Source organism: Cynoglossus semilaevis, unplaced genomic scaffold, assembly GCF_000523025.1.
Source record: "Cynoglossus semilaevis isolate Cse_v1.0 unplaced genomic scaffold, Cse_v1.0 scaffold1382, whole genome shotgun sequence".
Taxonomy (NCBI): Eukaryota; Metazoa; Chordata; class Actinopteri; order Pleuronectiformes; family Cynoglossidae; genus Cynoglossus; species Cynoglossus semilaevis.
Window position 1 is genome coordinate 120622 of NW_007585126.1, and position 20909 is coordinate 141530.

General features: G+C 38.9%; 2 protein-coding genes across 4 annotated transcripts; one reads left to right on the top strand and one right to left on the bottom strand.

Annotated features, from left to right (window-relative positions):
- Nucleotides 1–9: 9 nt before the first annotated feature.
- On the bottom strand, nucleotides 10–13112 carry washc4 (WASH complex subunit 4). Of its 3 annotated transcripts, none has more exons than XM_025053800.1 (33): nucleotides 12950–13112; nucleotides 11369–11508; nucleotides 11215–11268; nucleotides 11061–11126; nucleotides 10879–10924; nucleotides 10723–10784; nucleotides 10566–10648; nucleotides 10358–10400; nucleotides 9884–9987; nucleotides 9583–9703; nucleotides 9151–9274; nucleotides 8931–9058; nucleotides 8688–8848; nucleotides 8477–8603; nucleotides 8237–8362; nucleotides 8046–8153; nucleotides 7803–7949; nucleotides 7637–7716; nucleotides 6925–7030; nucleotides 6677–6793; nucleotides 6111–6279; nucleotides 5831–5985; nucleotides 5391–5465; nucleotides 5191–5295; nucleotides 4967–5101; nucleotides 4204–4312; nucleotides 4054–4120; nucleotides 3886–3972; nucleotides 3598–3745; nucleotides 3422–3518; nucleotides 2561–2757; nucleotides 2293–2389; nucleotides 10–2165 (listed from the first exon to the last, which is right to left on the bottom strand). In XM_025053800.1, the coding sequence occupies exons 1-33, from the start codon at nucleotides 13008–13010 to the stop codon at nucleotides 2113–2115; spliced, it is 3498 nt and encodes a 1165-aa protein (XP_024909568.1). In that variant the 5' UTR covers nucleotides 13011–13112; the 3' UTR covers nucleotides 10–2112. The 3 variants fall into 3 exon arrangements, with proteins under 3 accessions (XP_024909568.1, XP_016886383.1, XP_008335730.1); XM_017030894.2 differs by having other exon boundaries at nucleotides 10–2162; nucleotides 10723–10790; XM_008337508.3 differs by having other exon boundaries at nucleotides 10723–10790.
- Nucleotides 13113–13242: 130 nt separating this feature from the next.
- Nucleotides 13243–20894, top strand: slc41a2a (solute carrier family 41 member 2a). The gene is made up of 11 exons (XM_008337523.3): nucleotides 13243–13787; nucleotides 14645–15066; nucleotides 15169–15276; nucleotides 15989–16060; nucleotides 16195–16339; nucleotides 16966–17112; nucleotides 17280–17427; nucleotides 17665–17744; nucleotides 18337–18468; nucleotides 18537–18685; nucleotides 18775–20894. The coding sequence occupies exons 2-11, from the start codon at nucleotides 14710–14712 to the stop codon at nucleotides 18949–18951; spliced, it is 1515 nt and encodes a 504-aa protein (XP_008335745.1). The 5' UTR covers nucleotides 13243–13787; nucleotides 14645–14709; the 3' UTR covers nucleotides 18952–20894.
- Nucleotides 20895–20909: the final 15 nt, after the last annotated feature.

The window sequence follows — 20909 nt, forward strand, 5'->3', positions numbered from 1 at the left end:
CCAATCTTGTATTTTCTGAAGTGAAAAGCTTCTTTGTATTAAATCAGCAAAAGCGTTCCAGAACCAATGTGTGGTTGTGTTTTTTGACTCCTTTCTTCAGAGCCAGAGATGATTTATAGAGGCAGGTTTATTTGTTAATTTGCAGATAAACACGCTGTACATAATGACTGAACAAGACATTCACAAACATGGAAAAGTTTGTGTACACATTTTACACAACTGAACATTCTTTTGAGCTAAGTATCTGTACACTTAGAACATTCTGCAGCATCATAACAAGACAATCATCACGAAATCTAATCGAGTGCAAGTTTCAAAGACGATAGAGTTGAAATTCAGAGGTTCAACACAGCACTGTTGTTTTTGGACATAGAGTCCTGTCAATGAAAAAAGAGAACCAAATAGTATTTGGTCCAGAGTTTAATTAGCACATCTTTTACATCAGAAGAACCTGTAATAAAATATAATGATCTCGTTTTAATTTTGATCTGAGAGAAGCATGGGCCTGTTTAGTTAAAAACAACCGTGATATACTCACAGGAATTGTAGAAAGTCACATGAACATTTTCCACTGCTGAGTCTCTGTCTAGCTTTTAATAGTCATATGCTGCCACCTTGTGAAAGATCGTTTAATTGTTCTGCTAGTTACTGTTGCATAGATGAACCAAGACAGATACTTGGTACATGGTACACCGGCTTTCTCATGACTTCTCACAGCAAAATAATGTGTTGCAGCACAGTGGTTGGGAATCACTGTTCTAGCTATCACAAAGCAAAACAATTGGGGAAATTATAAATGTTTTAACTTATTCTACTTACTAATAGAAATGCTGTGTAACATAAGCAAGTGCCCAATAAGGCACCTCTTAACGTTAATGTAAAACTATTTAATAAATTGTTGAACCCATGTTGAGAATGTTTAAAGGTAAAAACAGTAGAAACAAATGCAATCCATCTACAACAGTGTCATGAAAAGCCAAACCAAATTATCCCCATATGAAAAATTCATGGAATGTAGTTCAGACCAAACCGTGGCCTTGTCAGACATTTGCCTGATTTAGAAGAAGAAAGCGAGGACAAGGTGCTGTGACACAGAGAGACTATGTTACGGTCTGTTCTATTTGAATTACATGGTCAACACATCTACAGGGACAGAAAGAGCTTAGACTGAGGAATTGTCGTAAACCCCCCCCCCCCCCCCCCAAACGTAGCGACCAAAAACAACTCCCATCTACAAAGACAACAACTTAATAAACAATCACAGAGGTCATTTGAGCAAAGCTGAAACTACACACCCAAAACAATCAAACTCATTACAATTAGCACACAGGACACTGAACCTGCAGCAACAAAGCACTAAAGTCATCATTGTCATCAGACAAGCCTTTTCTGTTACAGATTATTCTTTATAGTTAGGAGATGAGGCCAGGGTCTTCACTCACATTCTGAGGTTCTCCAAGTAGAACCGTATGCAGGTACACTCTGTGGTATTTAACCCCTGACAATTCAGCAGTGTCAGACTTTTAAAGAAGAAACTAGAGATGACGAAAGTTCCCTTGGACCTTATGTTTGTCACATCAGTCTCTTCTACTACATACTTGTGTACATTCTTGGCCAGGTTTTTAGGTACTTTTTACAGTATACCTGCAGAAGGCAGGTGTTGACATCCTGACATTCTAAATGAGTCTCAGAATAGCACAGAGATCTGAGTAAATGCTTGTTGGTGTCAGATGTGCAAATCTTGGTATTTTAAGGAAAATACTGATCTACTAGATCGCTTGTTAAAAACATATCCACTGACTTTTAGTTTAGAAACCTATTTTTTCCAACTGAAGTAAACAGACAAACAGTTTGAATGCTCAATAATTTGAATTTTAGCTGCAGAGGCCCAAGACAACTGTCAAGTGTCTCATCTCAGCTGAAAAATGTTATCAAACCAGTCTCACATCTTTGCAGCAGCCCTAGGGTTGTCAGAATTTAGCTAACATGAAACGTAGCACGGACAAGGATTCATCCTGTATTATTGTGCATGAACAGTTGAGGCTGGTGTGTTGATGTTAAAGTGAGTGGGACGTTCTCTTAGCACATATTAGACAAAATATATGTTGCTTCTTATGAGGCTGAATCAGCAGGAGTGGAGCTGTCAGACCTCGAAGCAGCTTCTTCTAGAAGAGTGGAAAAAAACAGAGTTACTAGTGAACCTCAAAGAACGATAAAAGCACAGACGTCATTACTGAACCATGACTCTTAGGAATTTATCTAAAAAAAAAAGAAAAGAAATCAGCACCAAACCTTTATCCTTCTTCTCCTGTGTCTCCTCTGCTGCGGTCTTGTCCGCCCTGAAGAAGATTCTGGCACTGCTTAATGAGAAGTAGAGCAGTTCGAACTCCTGCAATGACAATCAAAATTAATGAGATCAGGATGACAACCTCCACACATGATCATAACAGAAACCACAATGTCATGGCGACTACTACATGAATGTCCCTGTTCTGAGAGACCTACATAGTTTGAAAGGACAGGTGATGGACAGAAATGATGTCAAATACTCAGAGTATACCTGTAGGTAAAGGTCCAGTCTCTTTTGGGTGAGATTCATGGTTTGCATTAGCTTCTCGTCCTGACTAATAGCCTGCACGTTCTGCTCCTTTAACACAGTGTTCAACTCTTTCTTGTATTTGTCTCTGACTGCTTGAAACCAGTGCAGAGAGTCAAACTCCAGATACTGGTCCAGCAGTTTCAGGATATAGGCCACTCCTGAGGGAGGAGAGATGACAATGGTGAAAGGAAAATACACCAAGGTTATTTAATCAGGTAAACCTGGTATCGCAGCAACAAATCAGCTCAAAATGACTGGCACATTCTACAGGTATTTAATTCTATGACATCTGAAGGATACTCTTTAATAACTACTCACCTTTTTACTACACGGTATGTTGTTGATCATTTCTATTTTATTCTACCACATGGACACACACACACGTCACATTCAGCAGCAGTAAACCAAGAACAGCATTTGTGTCACCTTAAACTTAAAACCAGGGAAATCAAACTAAATTTAGGTCGAGAAAAATCAGAATGTCTTGGTTTCTTGGAGACATTTTTCCTCTAAGGCAGGGTCCAGATGTTAACGTGTGTTTGTGTGAATAAACATAGGAGGTTGGTGTCATCGGAGGGACACGGCTGGATGTGTTGTTTGATGTATGACAGTTTAAATTTCCTGGGAGTGAACATTTTAGGGAGCTGAAAGATGTTGTCTTCAGCCTCCTCCTCTTCCTGTCTTCAGGAAACCAAGAATGTCCAGCTGCTTCTAATAAAATGACCAGGATGACGTATGGTTTTTCTTCTCCATATTAAAGTGCATTAGACCCCTGTTTATAGTTAGGCTGGAATTTTACTCTAAATTTTACCACTTTCTTACCCATCGCAAATCCATCATCTGTGAAAGCAGCTCCACTTTTATTTTTCTTGTTGAGTTTCTCCTTGCAGCTGATGGAGTGCTCCACAAAATTCACAGTCTACAACAGGTGTGAGGTGAACATTAGACACTTAAAAAAACACTTAAAAAAAAGAACACGGATGCATCTCACAACTGACCAGCGGGGGTACGATCATGTAGAAGTTCCTGAGGTGCATGTTCTTCACACTGCGAAACTCGGGTGCAAACACAGCCACCAGCATTTTGAAGTACTCTGTTCCTTCTGCAGAGTTACTGGTCAGATCTCCCAACACTGCGTCCAAGACACTAGAAGTAAAAGTGATGGGGAAATATGTAAATAAGTTGTGTTGTTATTTTAACACAAAAAAATACTTTTGTCTTTGAAAGGTACAAAAGCCAGGTCACAGATAGAGAAATGGAGAGAATGAGAAATGGATTTGACCTACCCTGCAGCTCTCCGAGTCTCTTCTGAGAGTTCCTCCTCCTTCACCATCTCCTCAAAGTTGACAATGTCGTCCAGGTCAGGGACAAACCTGATCAGACAGATTTAAGGACAATTAAAGAGATGTATTTGACCTTTTCAGTCCTTCATGAAACTTCATGTGTCTCATTACCTGATGGCACTACTGCAGCAATGAAGGCCCCCGGAGCGGATCATACGCACGTAGCCCATGGCATTGCCTGAAAGAAAACTTCCACATAAGGCAACTAAACATATTTTTGTGATTACAAAATAGAGAAGAATAATGTCAACATTCTCTCACCAATCTGGCTGATGAGCTGTCTGAACTGGTCCAGGTAACTTTGGCCATCAGGGGTGATTCCCAGCTTCCTGATACCGCGGTTAAACTTCTCTGCTCTGTCAAATGGATACTACCACCAACCACAGAAGGCAGTAAAACAGTATGAGTATGAGTACAAAAGCTGCCCTTAATTTTGAAGATGTGACTTGTTAATAATTGTAATTTAGTCCTAGGTGATTCTCCTGTGATTTAAGTTGTTAAATGTGACTTTCAAGTTTATTTATTATTTTACGATTTGCCGGTTTTGACCGTTACATTACAAATGTCCGCAGTCTTACCCATTTACAATCATTAACGCTAGGTGGCGATAATTACTCATGCAATGCAAGATCCCATTAGGAAACAGCAGAATGCAGGTATGACACAGACTTCATGAAATGTGGATTATTTTATATTGAGGACAAAGCAGGATTAAAAACATCTAAGAAGCTGTACCTGAAGCTCAGTGTAACATCGTATCTCAATTTCAAACTGCATCATCTTTTTATTTGATAAATCACAGAAATTGAAAATTCTCCTCAATTTGGGTCTTGGCTTGTCAATAAGGAGTGGGTCTCTCAGCTACACCAGTTGAGAACCACTGTTCAGTCCAAATTGGTTATAGACATGAATTGTTTTATTTCAACTTTTCCCTTTTTTCCCCTCACAATTTACAGTAGGAATTGTCCAGTTTGTGGAGATCTTTGTTAGAAGTCCCCGTCCAGGGGACATTCTTCTCTCTCACCTTCTGATCAGACTGATCCTTGGTTTCTCTGAAGAAGCGGATATCCTTGATGAGTCTGGACTTGATGTGTTCATCGTACATGAACTGACTGAAGATGTAAAACTTCTTGCGCAGGAATTGGTAAGTGAAGTTGACCTGATAAACACAGATGACATGTGTTAGTGATGGATTGTCTTATGAATGAAACCTAAAACAAGCCTCCATCATTACTGATGACTACTGACCGTGGTGTTCATAATCCCTGTACCGTGTGTCCGGATGGAGTTGGCAATGTGACGGATGTTGATGGTGTTTAAGTGCTTGTTGTTGCTTGCCTTTTCAATAAAGATCTGTGGTGGAAGCGTTATTTTAGTCAAGAACCTACAGCTCACAAACAGAAGCCTGCTCAGTTCAAGGTAGTACAAAAATGGGAAACGTCCATTACCTGGTTGTTGAGGTTGTAGAGGTACCGTGAGACAAATACATGAATATTCCTCATTATCTCCAGCACATCCAAACCCTGAAGAAAAAACAGATATGCTTTATTTATAAACTCAATCTGGCCGCTTTTACTGCTGGAGATATATATAGTGTTTTTTTCTTGTCCTCCAGAAAACAAGCCACTGCATTTTACCATGAAAAAATAAAATAAAGGTAATGATAATGATGTTTCTAAATTCTAGTTAGCCTCTCTAGGTGTGTGTACATTGGTGCAGAGTTCCACCCATCTTAAAACAAAGGAAAAGAAAATTAAATATCTTCTCTTCAATTAGATCAGTAAAATTATGATGTATAAAGAACACGGTCCAGAAAAGGTTCTATAGGGATTTGACTTTCAGGGAAGGCACCAGTATAATGGTAGGGGAAACACCACACTGTACTAACCTGCTCCAGAGTCTGGCTGGGCAGATGAGCCTCTGTCATCACGAGTCCATAACGCTGAGAGGCCAGGTTTCTCATCTCACTGTAGGTGGCCCAGTCATGCAGAGCTACTGTAGTCAGGTTGTAGAAGGTTTTGTCCAGGTAGTGGGTTACATAGGCTGTAAGACAGTCAGGTTTGGAATCAATGTCTATGGCCATTATTTTCATTTTCCAACAGGTGTCAGCATAACAAAGCACATCATACACTCCACTCTGAATACTACATTTTCCAAACAGACATCACCTTTGATGTTAATGAATCGGTTGAAGAATCTGATGGGCTTGAGGTAGAAGAAGTGGGCCAGGTCCTTCATCCCTACTTTGAAAGGGTTTCTGTCATCCAGTTTGAGGTGTGTGTGAACAGAGAGACGCAGATCTTTCTCAATCTCCTTACACAGTTTGTCCAGCAGGTGCTAAATGGGACCAAAACCAAAGCCAAAACAGACTCAGAGTCATGCTTAGCAAAAAAGATGTTCCTCTTATTTCTGGGTAAGCATGTTTATACAATAGTACTTTGTGTTGTTTTTGCAAAATATTATAATTTTTTGTATGAGCCTTAGCACTATACTCCTTTGTGACATTTAACTCAAAATAAATTCTTAGGCGCAGTAAACCACACCACCACAAATATGTCATACTAAAAACAGTAAGAACCTACAGTTTATATTAAATATTTAGCTAATTTAAAAACAAACTATTATTATAACGCTTATGTACATTTTTAACAATGCAAATAAAACCAAACAAAATTTTCAACCTTAATGTACATTTCTAATTTCTAGTATGTATTCTAGAAATTCATCTCCTCACTTCATTTAACACTTCCATGATCTCCCTGTCGTAGCTCTCCAGTAACTGGTCACATGACTCCATGTGTTTTGCATGCATCATGGATGGCACGCTGTCCCTCAGTGCACTGAACATGTACTGCTCCGTCCAGTCAGAGATATCATTCAGGATTAGCAGGTTAGGCGAGGAGAAGAGGAGATACACAAACACAAAGTCAAATGAACTTTCAAAATGACTGATGTGCAAATATTATTAGAGTTAAACCTCACATGTATTCTTGCGGCGTCCACCGCATTATCGTATACGTCATTCAGATAGATGGGAAACACAGTTCGATGCCAGTAAAGGAAACTACAGTCACACTGAATCTTGACCCTGAAGAAAAACAAAGAAAAACCTTCACACACTGTAATGAAAAGAATATTCCCAACAGATTCACCTCAAGATGGTGCAAAATATCAAGTGAAGTCATAACATGGTCTATGAAAAAAACCCCATTAGCAATAAACAAACCTGAAGTCTTTATGTTGCCACTAAATGTTTTCTTTAAATACAACATTGGTCAACTTTTTCCATCTGTTTTCCAAGTGTTGGTGGAGCATTTCACAGGATGATACAGTTGCCAACGACATCCACCGGTGGGTGGTAAGAAAATGAACACGGTTTACTCAAGCGCAGTTTGCAACACTGTTGGTGCTGAAGGTGGTTCCTGTCATTTGACCAATACCATATTGAGCTCATCAATTTTCTTTAGCTATGGCAAATGAAGATTGGCTGAGCAGCCTCAGTCAGAAAGAAGAAAACACAAGAGTCACTAACAGCAGAGCTCATATATGGTGACTCTTCCAACTCTTTGTTATTTAGTTTATATTATGATACAAAGCTGCAGAGAATCTGCTGAGAACTTCATCAGCAAAAGTACAACGTCAGACATCTTGCACTTGTGTAAGGCGTTGTTAGCAGTTATCAAACGACAGTCACCTCTCAGACAGCTCACTGATGAGATCCAGCTTTTTCAGCACCAGCTGCAGTGGAAGCAGTTCCTCATCTTTAAAGGTTTTCTGCCAGAAACAAATGATGAAAAAAGCAAATTAACAGACCACGAAAACATCTTCATGACATTAACCATCTGTGTTTCCTGACGCACAAGCTGAGTGCCGACGCAAAGAGCCAGAGAAACCACGAGGCGTCGCTCCTTTGTGCTGGGTCCATTGAGGGCATTTTCGGCTAGTACCAAGGAGGACAACACATCCAGACGCTGTTCACTGTACTTCTTCTCAGAGATTACTCTCTTCTGCAGGGAGTAAAAAACATTCAAATGTTACTTAAAGTGAACAAAGCATTCTTCTTAGGTTTAAATACCAAAAATGTAACTTCTTGTGGACATAACCTTGGCTGTTCCAATGGCATTGAGAGCCTGGGACTGCAGCTGCTGCGTGATGTGAGACACAGAGTCGGCGACAACCATGGAGCGCCTGTGAAAGGTGTGCTCCACAGCCTGTGGACGGACAACAATTTGACAGGTTGAGTAGACTTTGAATGTAGCACCGCTCAAAACAATAAAAGCACAAATAAACAGACCTTAAGCAGCTCAACCATTCGACAGAGCGCCTTGACAGATGTCTTGGTCATGGGCCGTTGCATGGACATGTACATGTTCATGGTGGTCTTAATAATAGTGCACAGGGTGTAGGCATACAGGATGCCCTATAATGGTCAGTCAACAGAAATATAGTTTTTTTGTTAAAACTAATCACTAACTAACTGCGCCTGGTGTTCAAGGCCATTATCAAACTCCTTTTAGAAAAGTTTATGGTTCACCTGTACAAACACATTACACCTGCTGTTGAGATCATCTGCCAACTTGTCACTGTTATGCTCCTTGGACAGAATGGACTCCATCTTCATCATCCATGAGGTGACAAAAACATAGTAAGACTGCATATCCCTGCACAAACCAGAGACACACACACATCAGTCAGATCTAAAAAAACATCCAAGCCAGAAATTGTGTAAATGGGATTTGACAGACTTTGTCAGTGTCTGAGCTCTTTGCTGCAACAAAGTGTCTCTCTGTGCTTTGATAGCCTGTAGACTTTTCTTATCCATCAGCTTAGCTGCAGCGGGAACCTTGGTGATGAGGAAAGTGTCAGGAAACCAGATAATGTTGGAGGTCAACGTGACTGCGGATACCTGGGGGAAATTCAGACACAAACACTGTTAATAAGTGATTCACTGCAGATTGGGGGGAAAGACCAAAATACTAAAAACCTGCCTTTTTACAGACATCGAGCAGTGCTTTGTAAAACTTTTTGTCAACACTTCTGAATATGTGAAAGTGAAGCACAAAGAGACAACAGACGCCGACGTATCTATCTCTCTGGTCAATTTCTGAAGGTTCACCTGAAAACAATTTGAACAAAAATCATATTCCAAAGATGCTGGAAACAGCTGTCACTTGTAGAATTATAGTCTTAATTTCACTGGTTACTGACCAATCTTTGACTCCACACTGGTGAATATGGTGCGAATGTTGAAGGCAAACTCCTCAGCAAAGATGCTGTTTTTGGCAACTGCAACTCCCTCCCCAGGATCATCAAATCTTTGTTCCACACAGGCCTGTTGCATTAACATGTGAAGGCAATATAAACACAAGTAAATATTCTGCAAACAAACATGTATGAAGAACAAAGTGTATGATTCAAAAGGTCAAACTGCTGTGAACTTCTTTTTACATTTTCCTATCACATTATGTCCATTGTTACTTTACTGTATTGTATAGTGAGGTTTTTTATAGTTCAATTTGAGCTTATCTGGGACCATTTGGATTTGACATTTCAATCACAACTGAAAGTGCCAACATTGTGGTTAATACAATCTTAAATTATAAAACAAACAACATGCAGTAAAGATCAGAGGAAAGTTACCTGCAATATCATTCCGTCCAGCAGCTGTCCCTCCAGCTTGAGCAGAAGCTTCTCAAATGGTTTTAACTTCTCCTCAGGAATGGAAAATTTTCCAGGATTATGGTGGACTGACTTCAGTAACCTAGATGGTAAGATTAATGCAGATAGGTAATAGTAATAGGTAGTTGGTTAATAGTAAATAGATAGACATACTTTATTGATTCCAAAAATGACAAGTTCACTCAGTGATTTACTGAACAGCTGAAATAAAAAAAACTGTTTTGTTGCCATTTAGTTAGTGTTAGTTTGATTATGCATTTACCTTTTATACATTTTCCAGTGATCCTTCAATATACCATGATTTTCTAAAATCTGATCAAGTGTTAACAGAACCACCAACAACTCCCCCAGGTGTTCGTACACAGTCTAAAACAGCAACGCAAAACACAGAACGATAAAGGTTAGAAATGTGCACAGGCTGAAACAAGAATTTAACAATTAGAATTAGCTGTCACCTAGCAACAGTTGTTTCTAATTGACTATAGTTCAAAAGTGCAACATGTCATATCTCAAAGTAAACAGGACAAAGATTTTAAGTAAAGGTCGAATCTCAAAGCTAATAAATCAGCAAAAAAAATAAAAAATAAAACAATAAACTTGCTAATAAAGATGTATGGTATTTTATAAAAAGTATATAAAATATGGTATTAACAGACATTTACTTTTTAGAATAAAATCTACAGGAGACAAACTACACCCGTGTGGACCCCAAAAAAAGATCATAACAGAAACTGACCTGAAAATGGACTCCTGAAGATTCAATGATTTTTGTTGCAGTTCTGCGAAAAAAAAGGTAAAAATCATCTTTGCACGTTTAATTTCTCTATTGAAATAAAAGAAATGACAAATTGAACCAGATCTACAGTTTTCACTTTTATGTTTACATTAAAATTCAACACCAAAAACAATACATTTACAATGTAACAAATCTGGATGTTTCTTACTTGTTGCTGTTGTACAGAGCGGCCAGCTGATGAACAATATTGACCACCACTTCATAACATCTTGAAACAAAACAGGAAAGTTCCTGCACACAGATCAGGGTCAAAACATCAGTGTTTTCAGACAGGGTTAGTTAGTTACATAAGAAATTATAATCACCTGCAGGAAGGAGATGAATCTGCCCATCTGAATCTGGGACTCTCCTTCAACAACACCGGCTTCTGACACTGGCACAGAGGCAGAAACTCAATGGATTTTTTTTCAAAGGCAAAATGTTTAACTGAGCAACAACAAGAAGAAAAAAGCAGTATGTACCTCCTTCTCCATAGTACAACAGACCATTGTAGAACTTGGTTTCTGCCTGCAAGTGCAAATATGTGCTATTGGTTATGTCAGCACTCAGTTAAATAATTATTTTAAAAAAAACAACACAAACTCACAAAACAGAATTTCAAATCTACAACATGTGCACTGTTTATTGTTTTAACAATGCCTACCTCATTCTTGAGCTTCTTCACCTCACTGCAGAGCGCAGCATACACTGTGATGACTTTGTTTAGAACCTAAACATCACAAAATATCAGGATTAATAAAAGACTCTGAAAAATTAATGACAAAATTGATCACATAAAACGCACCTTTTGTACTTACTTTATTGTCTGTTTTTATCAACTCCAATAAAGATGACTGCTCATATGGAATAAGCTTCAAAGACAAATAAAAAGCAAGGAAATTACACACAGAAGTGTGATAGGTGCAGGATGGTACACCTCACATTACAGCGCATTACTAAACAATGTTTTACCTTAAGGGCAATAGGGTCCAGAGTGAAGTCCCACACATCACCAATGGAGTCATCCAGGGCCTCCTCTATACCCTTCAACTGGGTGGTGTACTCCTCCAGAAACCTGCTGTAGTTCTTCAGCTGAACCTCTGTGTGTATTTCTGTAAGATGGAAGGTGAGAGCACAGACAGAGAGGCCACATCAAGTCTTTAATGATTTTAACATCATATTACTGTGCCCAACTAGGAAGGAGAACACACTGGATCACTGTTACACCACAATTCAAAATGCCTATCATGCCGTTTCTCTGGCTGCACTGGGTCACTCTGACCACATCTGATTCCTTCCTACAGGCAGCAACTGAAAAACCCATAGTGAGGACAACAAAGCATTGGTCTAGTGGAGCCACTGAGATACTTCAAACGTGCTTGGATTGTACTGACAACACGACAAACCCTGGTTCACAGCAGAAACAAAACGGCTAAGGAGCCTCAAGGAGGCGTTGAGGAGTGGAGACAAAGAGAGGTACAAAGATTAAAAATACAGGTTTAGCAAGGAGGTGAGAAAAGCTAAACAACAGTACTTTGAGAAACTTCAACACAAGTTCTCAGCTAATGACCACTACTGTCACTTCGAAAGACAATGGGTCTGTCTTGACACCTTCCCCTGCATAGCCACGCCCACCCTACCCACTGCAGGAACTCCAACAACTCATCCAGCCTGAACATCACCTTCCTCATCAAAAAAGCCCAACAAAGGATGTACTTCCTGAGGCAGCTGAAACAGTTCTATCTGCCAAAGTCAATGATCATGAACTTCTACACCTCCATCATCGACTCTATCCTCACCTCCTCCATCTCCATCTGGTATGTGCTGCCACTGCAAAAGATCTGAGCAGACTGCAGCGTGTCATGTGTGGTCCTCCTGGACCAAAACTTCTTGCCACAAAAACAGCTTTTCTTCCATCTGCTATTGGCCTTGTCAACACACAAAAAGGCTATCATTGACACCCCCACCTGCACACACGCACACCCCTGCACTTTAAAAAATGTGTTTAGTTCTTATTATTCTGTATATGTCCACCCATAAGCATAATTTATTTATCAACAATTGTATACTTCCATGTGCATTTCTTTCGCTGCACTGTATACCTCGTAGGTGAAAACAATATCAAATTCTTTGTTTAATAAAGAGAAAATAAACCAAAGAATTGCAGTGGTGCAGTCAACTTTTAATACTGACTTTATCACGAAATAATACCATCATACTTGTGTATATATAATGGATTCATGCGCATATTGGGTGAGACCATGAATCAAGAGAAAGAAGTTTAGATAAAGATTGCATAATTACATTCTCAAAACGGCATTTAAGCTACACCACGAAACACATTTACCACCAACACCATTTATCCATTAGCTGACAACTTGCGTTACAATATGTTTAACATATTTATGCCCTAACATGTGTAAATACAAGGAGTCGACAGCAGCTAATCACCCTGTTTGTAGCATAAGCTAGCACTAGCTGCTCAGAGCTAACTAGCGTATTGCCATGTTTTTATGTGTTCTTTTACATGCACGAACTAGACACGATACGTACTCTGTGAACCGTCGTCAAAACGATCAAACTCCCAGTCCGGTGCGATGGTTTCTACCGCCATAGTGTGTAGTTAAGTGATCAAAAGACTGCGTTTTAAAAGTAAAGCTACACAGGTCCCATGATGGGTCTCGTGACTCTAGAATGGGCGCGAGTGTTCTTGGGAAATGGAGTCCACACAACTCAGCGTCCGACTGTCAAATACAGTCGGGGAATTTCTTAAGGATGTTAAATCCACGAGACTAAACAAATGCAGTGGTCCAGTCGTTTATGTGGCCAAATGTGGTTGTTTGGATAAAATCTCTCCTGTGTTTGTGCCTGTTGATTTGACCATGCAGCATGTATGTAAGACACCTGTACTAGCTGAGTTGAGTCCCCAAGAATTTTGGGAGATGATAGGGAGAGATTCATATTGGCTCAGGGTCTACTCCAGGCAGACTCGTTGCCCGACTTGATGCTGTGCTTCTTTGCAATAAACTCTTCTATCTGCAATCAAGTCGGCATCAATGAAGATTTCTTCACTCTTCATCTATAAACAACAAAAAAAAGAAAAAAACAAAACCAAAAATCAAATTACTTATAACTTGTGTAAACTTCACATCATGGTGGTTATAGTCATGTGAAGAAGGAAAACTGAACTTGAGGTGTTACAATTATGCAGCGTTAATCCACTGTCTTATTAAGAAAAGCAGAGCAAACATGTGTGTGTGTGTGTGCGTACACGTTTTCATGGTCTTGTCACAGTAAAGACTCAGCCCACCATTCAGAGAATGAAAGAGGCCAGGGACAGGAGCAGCAGCAGCAACACTGGACTTTCTTCACTAAAAAAACTCATCGTAAGGTAAATCATGTTTGTTTTTCTATAATTTTGTAATTGTCACTATGAACCTGAATGTAAACAAAAACTATCATTATTGGGTTGCAAAACAGGTGACATGACAAAGGAAAAAAAAAAAAGAAACAAAATAAGCACCATAGCTTTCTACTGTAACTGTAACTTACTGGTTATCTTCTGTTTGACCTCTATTTTCTGGTATTTCTTTGCCTCAGACTATACAATGTTGGTCTTTAGTCTTGTATGGATTCATTTAATTTTGGCACAGACACTGTAGATCTAGAAATGTTTTTAAAAGTGTGGCTATGTGTTTATTTCCATTTTCTAAAGTTTAAATACTCACTAAAACATTGTGTTTTGCTGAATATTTCACCAACTGTTTAGCACAACTTATTATTCTGTTCTTTTCTGATTTAACAAACTGGGCATTTTTGGTACAATACACGCTTGTTACTTGCTAAATGCGGCTTTTGACCATACCTGATCATCTTGAAGGAATTTTAAATGAAGCTCATTGTTTGGCCAAACAACACGGACCCACTGTTGCTGATGGGAAAGAGCCATGAAGAATGATAATTCTAGAATTTTCCACCATCAGATGACTCTGAAACAGCCTTTGTGCATCCAGAGTTGCACTTTGTCACTTTTCAGAGGAGTTTGAAAAAGCTCTGCATACACTGTTGACCTACAGATAATAATTTTGCATTTTATTAAAATGCTTTTTACCATGAGAAATAAATACATATATTTCTTAATGCAAGGTTGTATGGCAGGAGAAGTATTTCATAGTATTGTCACATACAACTAATTGTGTGCTGTACACTTCTTAATTTATTACATTTTATACCACTTTTTTTTCTTAGGCAAACAGATTTCCCATGAACCTGATCCACAGGAGGGACATCCTAATAAAGCACAGCTTTTGATAATGGTTGCCCCAGAGTCAGAACAACCAACATCATCTTGTGGCAGCCAGAAGTTTGGACCAAATCTGTCCTCATCCCAACACTCTGACAGTCCACGTCATATCAGCTCTACCAGTGACCTTCAAACGCTCGACAACAGTTGTCAGAATGAACCACGGGAGTACACTGAAACAGATTTTCTGCTCCCTGATAAACTCTATGGTCGTTCAAGACTCAGTGAAGCCATCGCAGCAAAGGAAGCAGTTAGAAGTGATGCACCAGCAGAGTCTGTCTGTTCAATGCTGCTGCAGATTCTGGTCCCATTCCTGCGGGCGGGGCTCGGGACAGTCTCTGCTGGGATGTTGCTGGATGTGGTTCAGGTAAAAAGACGGACGCAGAACGCAGACTGACAGTTTCACTGTGAAAGTTGTTCAACTGAGTCAAAACAATATAACTTAAAGAGAGTGTTTCATTTTTGACAGAACTGGGACGTATTTCAGGAAGTCACGGAGATCTTCATTCTGGTTCCCGCAGTATTAGGAATGAAAGGGAACCTGGAAATGACTCTGGCCTCCAGACTGTCAACTGCTGTGAGTGTCTGCAATTTGGCACACAGAACTGAATCAACTTCATACCATAACACACACTGAAAGTAACACCATGTTACAGGCATTTGGCATGCAGTTCTGCTAAATATTTGAGTACTGTTTGTTTCAGAATTTCTACAGTAGTATAAGGCAAAAGCTCCATGGAATGACTCCTGGTGAAAGGTAACAACAGCTATATGTGGCAGGGTCTTTCTCAGAAAAAAATGATTTGGGCTTTTTGAATCATTAGTGTTAAAGTCCTCACAGAACTGTGAAGTCTTTAGCAGCACTCTGACTTACAGTAGAGTGCAATATACTGTAGTTCAAATTACAACAATAGCACAACCCCTCAGACCTGTGTCAGTCTATTCTGGAATGTTGTTTTCCTAGAAGAGAAATAAACAATCCAACAATCCAATGATGGTTTAATATGACATCAATCACATCCGTTTATTTATCAGCACAGTGTATTCTTTTTCCTTTTCTTTTGGTTTGTGCATGTCGTTTTGTCTACTTGTATTATTTTCACCTTGGAGGCAGAATTTATTTTTAAACAACTTCTTCTAAAATCAGCTTGGTTTGTTTCAAAGACCAGCAAAAAGATGTGTAATAAATCACTGTAACAAACCTTGACTGTCTGTCAAAAAAATGTCTTTATAACAGCACTGTTGACATTTTGTGTTTGATTATAAATGTTTACCTTGTCTGTTGTCAGGTGAATGCAGGTAAAATGGAATCTACCAGAGAAAAGTGGACACTGATCGTTGGAAACCTAGCGCTTAAACAGGTATATTCTTTTACATTAGGGTAAAAAAAGTCTTCTGTTATGTATAATTTAAGTTAAGCTGTTTTTCTTCAGTACATGTTTGTATTTAACAAAATTCCAGCCCTGTGTAATACATTCAGAATTGTGTTTCCCAGCTACAAGCCACAGTGCTGGGATTTTTTGCCTCCCTCATGGCCGTTCTCTTAGGCTGGATGGCAGATGGAAAGATGCCTTTCAACCACATAGTGCTTTTGTGTTCCACCAGTGTTTCTACTGCATTTCTGGCTTCATTAGTACAAGGTAGAAATACGACCTGCCCTCATCTGTTCACCATGAATTCCTTAACTGGAAAATGTACCAATGAACACTGGCATGTCAGCTATTCAAACACTTCAGTGTAGATTTCTGACACCTCAGTCTGTCTCCTTCCAATCTTTCTAATTATTAATTAACTGCCATGCAAGGAATAAACAGTGATTTTATGTCTCCGTTTTCTTGATCTGTTCTCTGCTTTCAGCTTGATATATTTCATTATTCATATTTTATCATTAAAATTAATATATATTTTTAAAAAAAATCAATTTTGTCTTACATCAACTATTTGCTGCAGAATATTAAAATATGTATAAAAATAAATACATTTTTAACAAAACAATTAGAAACATAATCGTAACATTTTCCAGTGGCTGCCATTCACAACTACAGCACTAGATGCCACAATCATATAGGCATAAAAATCCTTGGGCTCGTCCTCACTTTTCAACAGATCATACAACCTATTAAGGTTACAACACTGATGAGTAGAAATCTGTTATTTTAAGAGGTGTATTTGTTTAGATTTAAATGGGTCATGTCATTAAAATTGTTGGTTTTATGTCTGAATAACTTCAGCAATAACCTGTTTATTTACAACTATCACTGTTAAGGTGTCATCATGGTGGCAGTTATTTTATGCTCCAAGCGTTTGGGAATCAACCCTGACAATGTGGCGACACCCATGGCTGCCAGTTTTGGGGATCTCAGCACTCTTGCACTGCTTGCCTGCTTCAGTCACTGGTTCTTCTCTTTTATAGGTAAAGTGAATTGAATACAAACTAGTCAACAACAACACATTGTGCCTGTAACATGTTCTGTGTGTGCAAAAAGTTGTAAAACCAAGATGTTCTGTGTTCTTGCCCTGAGTAACTCAGAAAGCTGTCCTGGTGTGATACTGACTGAATGAATCCCACCCTCTTGACAGATCTCTATATTTATATGCTGTTCCTGGTGGATCTGTTTCTTGTGTGTTTGATCCCTTTATGGCTGGTCATCTCCTCCAAACATCCAACCAGTCAAATCCTGCTCCGCACTGGTTGGGAACCAGTCATTACAGCAATGGTAATCAGCAGGTATTTACCACTGTTTGGTCACTGAATATCTCTTAACTCTCTTCACAGTTTTAAACTTTACAGTATTTTAACATATACCTATAGTATACCATATAAATCAATACAACACCAGGAAACTCATCATTAGAAATTAGCTCTTCTGATCAATGAATAAAAAAATAAAAAAATAAAAAATAAAAAATAGAAAGAGTTTATATAGTTAGGCCTAGAAATACATATTTTTATGTTTCTTTTCAGTATCGGAGGACTGATACTGGACCTGTCTGTGTCCGATCCAAACATGGCAGGAATAATAATCTATGCTCCTGTCATAAATGGTAAGCTACGTTTCAATTTTCTTTTTCCTCAACCATGTAATATGTAAGGAAGAAAACAAATAAGGAAACAAAACAAACAAAAAAATCATCAATCTTAATTTCTCATCTAATATGGAGTGGAAATTAAATTAATTTCCACTCCATATTAGATTTATACTACTTATTTGATTTATGTACATATGTACAGTATATATACTGTATAATATGGAAATGAATGATTCGCTGTGGCAACCCCTGAAAAAAGGGACAAAGCCTAAAGGAATAGAAGAATTTGATTTGTGTACAGTATATAAGTCTGCACATATACATATATATATATACGCACACATATATATGTATATATATTTACATACACATATATACAGTATGTGTATATGTATATATATATACGCACACATATATGTATATATCTACAACACATATATATAAATATATATTTACATACACATATATATGTGTATATGTATATATACTGTACATATACACATGTGTGTGTGTGTGTAGTTTATAACCAGAAAACTACACACAGGTTAGTAATTAGTACAATCAATAGATAGATAGAATAATACAAGCCTCAAACTTCTTTATTCAGGTGTTGGAGGAAACCTTGTGTCCATTCAGTCCAGTCGTCTCTCAACAAGTCTGCATATGAATTTCTCATCTGGAGATGTCCCTGACAATCGCAAAGGCTGCTTCAACCCTTGTTGTACTTTCTTTGGCACAGGTAAAGATAAAAGGGTCATTTAATATGTTATTTAAACCAACTTTGTGATGAATTGTTTCTAATGTTAGGGGTGAACCAACGCTCGGCCCAGATTCTGCTTTTTTTGGTTGTCCCTGGTCAGTTGGTCTTCTTGTACACTATTCATCTAATGAAAGGAGGCCAGACTTTGCCAAGTCCTCTTCTGACTGTGGCCTTCCTAGCTGCTTCTTTGATTCAGGTAAGCCAGACCCAAGTTGTTTTCACTTGCCGCTGGCTTCAGTGTCAATGCTTCCTAACGCAGCTCATGTGATTCTCTTTGCTGTGCAGGTCTCTGCTCTGTTGTGTATAGCTGACTACATGGTTCACTGTCTTTGGAGGAGAAATAAGGATCCTGACAGTTACTCAATACCTTACCTCACAGCCCTAGGAGATCTTCTGGGGACTGCTCTCCTTGCTCTCGCCTTTCTTATACTGTGGTGTATCGGGGACTCAGGCAGTGTATAAGAACAAAGAGCTCAGGATATGAACTGAAACATCGTGAGTTCTTCTACAGAGAAGGTAACTTTCTCTGTTAGATAGGACTGTAAGATATGCTATTGGTTCATACCTTAGCTTCCTAACACACAAGAGTCAAATGCGAGATCTCAAGTTGTAAGGTGTTACTCGCAGCAAGGAGCACAGAACAATGGTACATACTGAGGGACTCCTCAGTGCTCAAAGCTTATATACAGTTTGCTGGTTACATAACATATCAATGCTTTCGATTTTGGTGACCGCCTTTTGACATTCAAAGAGACAGTTTCATATGGTTCTGTGGTTAGTCAGCAAACGTAGTCAGCGTTATTCGTGCTGCACACATCCTGTCATGTTTAACAGTCAGAATATTACAGCTTCATACACAACCTTCTCCAGTACCCTTTTCTTTTAATACAACATAACAACAACACTCAATAATAGTATAAATTGATATGGAAACTTAATATAATGAATACGTTGTAAAGGTTGAAGAAATGCATTTACAAATCTTAACAATCTTACATTGTATCCTCCGTTTCAGTGTCCTGGGGAGGCTGGAACCAATCTCAGAAGTGGGTGTTCAACTATGTTTTTTATGTTTAGAACAGATAGATTTCTTTTTCCTTCATCTTCACATCACCACTATCTAATAATTAACATAACTTGCTTTTAGAAATGTGAAGTATCATTTTCTTGTAGCCTCTTCACCTGTGTTGTAATTGTTTTGTTGTTGATGAAAAATTGTGCAAGACACAAAAACTGTGCAGTATTGCAGCATGCTGGGGAAGTGGTGGCTTAGTGGTTCAGAGCTTCCATTGTGCTGTGTAAAGGAGTCAACTTTCCTTATCTTTCCTTTAAAATATGTAAAGTGTGTGGGGTGGTTGGAAGTGGAGGGAGGGGTTGTTGAGAGGTGTGTGTGTGGGAGGGTGGAAGGGGCTCCGGGAAAGAAGCAATTCAAAACGACCCTGGTCTGATTTATGGACACCTAGACCACTGAGGCACAACTGAAAATGTGTTTAGTGTCATGGGTACAACATAAGAAAGAAGATAAGCAGGGTCTGGGGAGTCATAAATTTCAAGGTCTGGGGTGTCACAAACATGTGGTTAACCATTCTGCGCTGATAACCATTTGTTAAAAAACAAAAAACAAATCTGTCTGGAGCCCCCAAAAATTAAAAGCCTTGTATAAGCCTTATATGAAGGCAACACATCTGTACACTTGCAGCTGTGTTATACACTGTGTATAAAAAACCTATAGTGTGTTGCATTTATGAAATCAATGAACTGCTGCAGAGAACACATAATTTTATTTCTGCATCTAACAAAAACATTTTTAACTTGAAAAAAGACACATGGTTGATGCTTACTTTCACAAAATATTAGAATCCACCTCGTATTTAGGAAATCATCTTTTTTTCTTAAAAGGATACAGGAGGTGTTTGAATAAATCCATTATGTGTGAACCTTTTACAGCATCACCCCTATAAACAAATTCTCCCCTTGAATTCCAACTTTTGCGCTCCTCCGATAACTTCTTTAAAAGATACTCTGCATTATTACGGTCTCGTGGAGGGAGAAAAGGCCGCGAGGGGGATTGTAAATGATGGTGGGGTGACCTAAGGGGTAAGAACATGTGCTGTTGACGTAGGGGTAGAGAGAAGTCACATCTACGTAGTGGACGGTTTCTTTGGAACCGGCGCTGGGTCTCAGCTTTAAGGCACTGGTTCTGCCCCCATAAAGAGCTTTACGAGCGCAGAGGGGTTCTGGAGCATTATAAAGCTTGAGAAATTGTTTCAACTCAGCGCATGATTTTTTCATATCATCCCACTCGTGTTCTCTCACCACTGTAACGTGGACCCCGTGTTTGTTTCTTAACTCCAACAGTCTCTCTTCGCTCTCAGCATGAAGTTGGCCAAAAGTGACACCTCTCATGGGGCAAATCTGTG

Excerpts from the sequence above, each read along its gene's own strand:
- slc41a2a (XM_008337523.3), top strand. The coding sequence starts at position 14,710 with ATGGTTGCCCCAGAGTCAGAACAACCAACATCATCTTGTGGCAGCCAG. Across the intron at positions 16,061-16,194 it reads GAAACCTAGCGCTTAAACAG|CTACAAGCCACAGTGCTGGG; the intron begins GTATATTCTTTT and ends TGTGTTTCCCAG. Across the intron at positions 16,340-16,965 it reads TCTGGCTTCATTAGTACAAG|GTGTCATCATGGTGGCAGTT; the intron begins GTAGAAATACGA and ends ATCACTGTTAAG.
- washc4 (XM_008337508.3), bottom strand. The coding sequence starts at position 13,010 with ATGGCGGTAGAAACCATCGCACCGGACTGGGAGTTTGATCGTTTTGAC. Across the intron at positions 9,275-9,582 it reads TGGACGGAATGATATTGCAG|GCCTGTGTGGAACAAAGATT; the intron begins GTAACTTTCCTC and ends TTAATGCAACAG. Across the intron at positions 3,973-4,053 it reads TGCTGCAGTAGTGCCATCAG|GTTTGTCCCTGACCTGGACG; the intron begins GTAATGAGACAC and ends CTGTCTGATCAG.